Raw genomic sequence first — 7,134 nt, forward strand, 5'->3', positions numbered from 1 at the left:
TATTTCCTTCTGTGGATCCTGCCTGCCGGTCACAGACTGGACATTGAGGCAAAGCGAGAAGGAATGGGAGAAGAGGGAGGGACAGCAGGTAAGGCCTGCGGAGGTGGAATACCAGGAAAGGTCGGCCTAACACCATTCCCACCTCAGAGGTAACAAAATGGTTGTCAGAGAGAGGAGCTGCAAGTGAGACCTATTGACTTGTAGTGTCCCAAGGCTTCCCCAGAAGAAGGCACATGGCTAACCCTGTGCCCTGTTGGTTTTGGCCCAGAGAACTCAGGAGTTGTCCAGTGATTTCCTGGCTGAGATCAAGATCTCCTGTGCAGCCCGCTCAGTCTTCCATAACACATTGTGCTCACATGTGAATTCTGGGGCATGGGTAAATACCTGTTTGAGAGAACTTCAAGGGAATTGTTGATGCATCTTTGAAGAAAGCTGAGGGTGGTCATTGGCAGCTTTAAGGCTAGGGAGTGGGGCCAAGACTTAGACTTAGTTGTTAAGTTTCAAACTCGAGACAAGCAGCAGAGGTGTCTATTTAACTTATCAAAGCGGACCTGGCCTCTAGGTTCTCCCAGCTGTCCCTTAGTCCCTGCCTGTTATTAGATCTGGCTGGCATATTCCACCGTCTACCCTGAACTCTCCAGCCCAGGAGCTGAGCTGCCCTTCTCCCAAAAGCATTTCCCTGTATAGTCCAGACACCTTGGTTACTGACTCGTTTTTTTTTAGCTCCTTCTTTTCGCCTTTGGCCAACTAGCTGCTGTTCTTGGTTCCCCGATCTCCCCCTCCCCCTCCCCACAATACTCGGGGTCATGATCACTCTGGGTTCTCCCACATGTGTCTGCTGCTGGCTATGCTCTCCCACAAATCCATAACAAACTTTCTCCTTCACCACGCTTGGGGCGGTCGCGTCCTTTCCTTTTCTTTGTATTTATTTATGCTTTGCTCGGCAGTGACCAACTGTCTGTTTTTGTGCCCTAGGTTTCGTAGCTTGACCACTGCATTCTTCAGGGACGCTATGGGTTTCCTGCTTCTGTTCGACCTGACAAATGAGCAAAGTTTCCTCAATGTCCGAAACTGGATAAGTATGTGTGGTTTCCCCAGCCCTGCCCTGCTCCTCCTGGGCCTGCTCTGCACTGCCCTGTTATGGCTGCCATGTTTATGTGTTCTGGGGGAAACAGCTCAGTGCCAAAGCTGCTAAGAATAAGCCCTTCTTCAGCTCAGGGCCTGACAGGTGACTGACATCCTTTGCTCCCTGGAACTACATTTTCTCTGCTGGAGATCCTTCCTCATCCTCTCAGGAAGGGGTGAGAGGAGCCTGCAGGAGCCTGCAGGAGCCTGATCAGAGAGCTGAGTTCTCTGGGCCCACGTGACTAGAACTGGCTCTTCATGTCTTCCTGTCCCACTACCACCCAGCCAGGTTTATTTTTTAAAACCTGTAAAGAAAGAGCTCCCATGAAATTTTCCATGAAAATCTTAGCCGGACTGTTTCCCCTCTTGCTGATGACTGTGGTTTTATTTTTAGTTTTTAAAAAGATGTATTTATGTATGTGAGTACACTGTCACTGTCTTCAGACGAACCAGAAGAGGTTATCAGATCCTATTACAGATGGTTGTGAGCCATCATGTGGTTGCTGGGAATTGAACTCAGGACCTCTGGAAGAGCAGTGAGTCCTCGTAACTGCTTAGCCATCTCTCCTTAGTCCTTGTTTTGTTTTATTGTTTGAACACACATTGGATCTTCACAGTGCCTCACCTTGGGGTAGAGTTGTTTTGGTGCCTAGGTACATTCTTCTTCTTTAGAGAAAAATTTCAGGTAATTGATGAATCACCAACTACTTTGTAATTTTCATGCAAAAAAATTAGAGATGAGAATAATAACACTATTCAGGTAGGGTGATGCACTCCTTTAATCCCAGCACTTAGGAGGCTGAGGCAGGTGGATCTCTGAGCTTGAGGCCAGCCTGATCTACAGAGGGAGTTCCAGGACAGCCAGGGCTACACAGAGAAATGTCTGGACACCTCCCCCTCTCTAGAGAGAGAGGGAGAGGGAGAGGGAGAGAAAACAATAAAATCTTTCTCTCTCTCTCTCTCTCTCTCTCTCTCTCTCTCTCTCTCTCTCTCTCTCACTCTCTTTTCGAGACAGAGAAACCCTGTCTGGCGGGGGGGAAAGCTCTTTGGCTTATTTATTTACTGAATGCTTACATGCATCTGAGTCTCCTGGGGGGCAGTTCCCCCACAACCATGTTCCCGGTCAGTAGGTGTTGAGTAGGACCTAGAATTTGCATTTCCATCAGTTCTCAGGGGCTGCTGAGGATGCCTGTACCCCTTAGCCAGAGAGCCACTGAATCAGTCAGGTAACCTTGGTCCTAGGAATTAAGTACTGTCATGATCATTTGTAGATCGGGATGCTAAGGTGGTCACATAACTTCCACCTCAGGATGAGGGCATGTGGGGGGTGGGGGTGGGGTAGTGGATGAGGAGAACACACAGCCAGCAACAGAACCAAGCTTCCAACACTAGGAGACGTTGGTAGTAGACCATTGGAGGTTCTGGGAGCGCACAGAAGGGGCCACTAGAGGAGAGGATGGAACACATCTTGAAGGCAGTTGTGACTGGGCATTAAAGAGTGTGGCAACCGCACATCAGCAACCTAGGGTAGAAGAGGCCTGCTGAGTACAGGAAACGGGGCCCAGTTAGTTAGATCTTGCCTGGGCAGGTCTGGTGACCCAAGTTGTCTCCTGAAAGCAAAGAACAATATCCTGAAATTCAGGCCTGTGTTATTTAAGGCTGGGGAGACTTCCTCCTCCTTCACCTTCTCTTGATAAGATATGTGTGACCTGCCTTTGTGAGGAGGAACTGAAGTGTCAACACTCTTGGCTGATAGGGACAAAGCACACATGAAGTCCTGCGCATGCTCTGAGACCACTGATTGCAAAACTTCAGATGCTTTAATTTCTGGTGTGTTGAGGAGAGAGAGGTTGGGTTTTATGTTCCTCCTTGGGAAGATGGAACTATTTAGCCCCCTGGAGCTCTTTTTCTTTCCTTTTAAAAGAGAGTTTATTTTTATGATTTTTTTTTTTAATCTTGTGTCTGGATGGGTATGCACATGTGAGCGCAGGGGCCCTGGGAGGCCAGTGCAGCTGGTGGTGATGAGCCACTTAGGTGAATGGTGGGAACAGAATCCAGGTCCTCTAGAGGAGCGGTACCTGCTCTTAACCACTGAGCCATCTCTCTAGCCTTCTTTTGCTTTTCATAGTGAAGACTAGCTAAAGGGTTTTAGATGAATGTTTACAAAGGCTACAGAATAATATGGATTGTGGTATCCTGTTCCCCCTAGTCGTGATGACACACATTTCTATTTATTCTCCATCATCTTTCATCATCAAACCGCAGTTTTTGTTTGTTTGTCTAAGACAAGATCTTACTATGTAGTCCAGGCTATCTATGAACTCAGAGCTTCTTGCCTTAACTTCTGGAGTACTGGGATTACAGGCATGCACCATCACACCCTGTGGCTGTGGCTCCTCCTCCTCCTCCTCCTCCTTCTCCTTCTTTTCCTCCTCTTCTTCCTTCTCCTCCTTCCCCTTCCCCTTCCTTTTCCTCTTCTTCCTCTTCTTTTTAATTTTTATTGATTCTTTGTGAGTTTCACCTCATATACCCCAATCCCCCTCATCTCCTCTTCCCTTCATATATCTGCCCTCTGCCCTTGCAACCTCCCCCTCACAAGAAAATAAAAAACAAAACAAAGCATAGAAAACATTTCATCATGGGAGCTGTAGTGTGTCACACTGTGTCCCACAGTACACCCTTCTGTCTACACATCTTCACTTGCAAATGCTCATTGCAATGAGTCAGTGGTCTGGTTCAAGGCCTCTGGCTTCTGCTACACTATCAGTACTGGATCCTCAGTGGAACTCCTCTCAGCTCTTCTGATGTTGCCATGTGTCAGAGAGATCCTGCAGCTTTGGACCAGCAGGACCTGCCCTTTCATGAGCTCCAACAGTTCATGAGGTAGATTTGGGGGTGGGCCAACTCAAAGCCCTGGATCTGGACCCAACACACGCAGCTTCTTAATTGTGTTAAATAGACTGATCCTGCTTTAGGATGATACAAAAATATGAAAAAGCATTAAAGATAGAAATGAGTCGGGCGGTGGTGGCACACGCCTTTAGTCCCAGCACTTGGGAGGCAGAGGCAGGCGGATTTCTGAGTTCGAGGCCAGCCTGGTCTACAGAGTGAGTTCCAGGACAGCCAGGGCTACACAGAGAAACCCTGTCTCGGGAATAAAAAGGAAAGAAAGAAAGAAAGGAAGGAAGAAAGAAAGAAAGAAAGAAAGAAAGAAAGAAAGAAAAAAGATAGAAATGAAAGGACCAAGACCAAGTTCTCAGAACAGAGGAGGTTTATTAGCCCCAGAGGGATGAAAAGGAACAAGGGAGAGGGAGGAAAAGGGGGTAAGAGAGAAGGGGAAGGGGATATTTGCTTCAGAGGGACAAAGGACTGCCTCTGGATAAGGCAGAGGCAGATGTGGCCTGTAGACAAATGGCAGTTTATAAAGGGAAAGGGGGAACCCCAGTTAGGATGAGTTAGTTTCTTTCTTTGTACATGTTAATTAGGTGAGCTAAAAGGGGCTTTTGAATCTTGGACTTCAATACTTTGATAGCTGGACCTCAGTGGGTCAGCCTTGGGAGGAGGAAGTAGCCAAATACGGGACTAGACCTTGGTGGCCAGTTTTAGGAATGTAATCTCTGGTTCTGCAAGGCAGAGGGAAAGTATTCCATCAACTCTTTACCACTGTATACTCATTTGAGGTTTTCAGTGTTGTGACCATAAAAAGAGAAAGAGCTAGAAGAATATGTTCTGGCAGGGTGTGGGAGAAGGGGGTGCCCCGGAGGGCCCATGTGGAGGCATCCCTTCCCACTGAGGGACCAGACATACACCAGTATAGTATAGAATAAAGTTTATTCAGGGATGGGGAGGGGAGCTGAGAGGGTAGCAGAGGCAGAGAAAGGCAGAAGGAGAGAGTAGAAAAGTAGGGGCCAGCCATGACCGCATGGAGAGAGGGGGAAGTGGATGGGGGGGGGAATAAAGGGGGAAGAGGCAAGGGAGAGAAGCAGGAGTAAGAGGGAGGAGGGGTCAAGCAGCCCCTTCTATAGGGCCAGGTAGGCCTGGTCGTTGCCAAGTAACTGTGGGGAGGAGCGTGGAGTCCAGACAGAATACCAATATTCAGAAACACCTTCGCATGGATTTTCTATTGATCACATGCTTACATTATGGCTTACTTACATATAACGAACCTTCCTGTGCCTTAGGCCAGCTACAGATGCACGCATACTGCGAAAACCCAGATATAGTGCTGTGTGGAAATAAGAGTGACCTGGAAGACCAGAGGGCTGTGAAAGAGGAAGAAGCCAGGGAACTTGCAGAGAAGTATGGGTGAGTATTCCTGGGGAGGGATCCAGAGCAAATGGAAACATTATCGACGAGAAAAGAAAGAGCTCAGCTTTCTGGGAGCTGTCAGACCCCTCAGATCTCACCGGAGCATCACAGCGGAAATTATAGAACAAACACGGGGTGGGGGTGTCCTCTGCTGTTTGGGTTTTCTTTTGGAGCTCTTGGAATTGGCAGGAGGAGAGCTTTGAGGCAGACGTTCTGACTGTAGTGCCTTCTGTCCCGCATGCAAAGAAAAGATTTTTTGTTGTTGTTGTTGTTGTTGTTGTTTTTCATGACAGGGTTTCTCTGTGTAGCCCTGGCTGTCCTGAAACTCACTCTGTAGACCAGGCTGGCCTCAAACTCAGAAATCCACCTGCCTCTGCCTCCCAAGTGCTGGGATTAAAGGCGTGTGCCACCACTGCCCAGCTTGTTTTGTTTTTCAAGACAGGGTTTCACTGTGTAGCTAGCCCTGGCTGTCCTGGAAGACCAGGCTGGCTTCAAACTCATAGATCTGCCTGCCCCCACCTCTCCAGGGCTGGGATTAAAAGGTGTGCAGACCCACCTGGCTAACAAAAGACTCTTAGAATAAGGAAATCTCAATGTTTGGCAAGGAAATTGCAAAACCACTTCACATACCATAGCAGAGTTCTAGCAATCGAGAAGGCCTTGTTGGGTATCTATCACAGAGCAGGCCCTGACTTTGATGGGAGGAAGTGAACCCACCCTGGGCTTTAAGCTGCTTTTGAGTGGAGGGCCAGAAAATGCTGTCTTTCTCTTCAAACTCTTGGAGTAGATTCATGGAGGCACCACAGGGCTTGTACATGAAGGGAGAAGGTGCGGGTCGCTTCACTTTACTCCTGTCCCGCCAGGTGGGTGGGCGCAGGACTTCTGGGAAAGGAAAAGAGAGATACAAGAGAGAAAAAGTAGAGTGGGCAGGGCACGATTCTGCCTCTACCAGCTCTGCTTCACCTGGGTTGTTGTTTTTATAAAAAGATGAACAGAGAGGGGAATATGTTTTGGAGGATGTGTGGTGAGATATGGGGGAAAGGAGTGCTTTGGCGGGCCCGTGCTGAAGCATCCCTTCCTCTTGGGGGACCAGCCACCCAAGGGCATAGTATAGAATAGAGTTTATTCACAGCATGGGGAGGGGAGTTAAGAGGGTAGTAGAGACAGAGAAAGGCAGAGAGAGAGAGAGAGAGAGAGAGAGAGAGAGAGAGAGAGAGAGAGAGAGAGAGAGAGAGAGAGAGAGAGAGAGGAAGAGAAGAGAAGAGAAGAGAAGAGAAGAGAAGAGAAGAGAAGAGCAGAGCAGAGCAGAGCAGAGCAGAGCAGAGGAGTAGAGAAGTAGAGGCCAGCCAAGAGCACTTGGAGAGAATGGGGAGGGGGGAGAAGGGGCAAGAGGACAGAAGGAGAGCAAGAAGGCAAGAGCAAGAGAGAGGGATGGGGCAAGCAGCCCCGTTTATAGTGAGTCATGCATACCTGGCTGTTGCCAGGTAACTGTGGGCGGAGCTTAGACAAAATGCCAACACGGAGGACTCCCACCTGCCCCACTGGCTTACTCTGACAAGGAGATGCAGTGAGATTCTGAGCGGTTCACATCAGGGTAGATGGTGTCTGAGCCCTTAGAAACACCTGGGAGCTTGGTATAGTGGCTTGACTACGGGCCTCACCTCTGTGGCTCAGTCGTGTGGAGTGTTAGCAGTTAGGTTT

At 48.7% G+C, this 7,134-nt stretch overlaps 1 protein-coding gene across 2 annotated transcripts in view; it reads left to right on the forward strand.

Moving 5' to 3' along the window:
• The window catches only part of Rab27a (RAB27A, member RAS oncogene family), a 57,598-nt gene that overhangs the window by 37,850 nt on the left and 12,614 nt on the right, over window positions 1-7,134 (forward strand). For both annotated transcript variants that reach the window (XM_031344464.1, XM_031344465.1), the window contains exons 4-5: window positions 976-1,079; window positions 5,307-5,430. In XM_031344464.1, coding sequence (XP_031200324.1) covers window positions 976-1,079; window positions 5,307-5,430 — 228 coding nt within the window. The remainder of the gene's footprint in view (window positions 1-975; window positions 1,080-5,306; window positions 5,431-7,134) is intronic.

The sequence above is a fragment of the Mastomys coucha genome, unplaced genomic scaffold, assembly GCF_008632895.1.
Source record: "Mastomys coucha isolate ucsf_1 unplaced genomic scaffold, UCSF_Mcou_1 pScaffold23, whole genome shotgun sequence".
Lineage (NCBI taxonomy): Eukaryota > Metazoa > Chordata > Mammalia > Rodentia > Muridae > Mastomys > Mastomys coucha.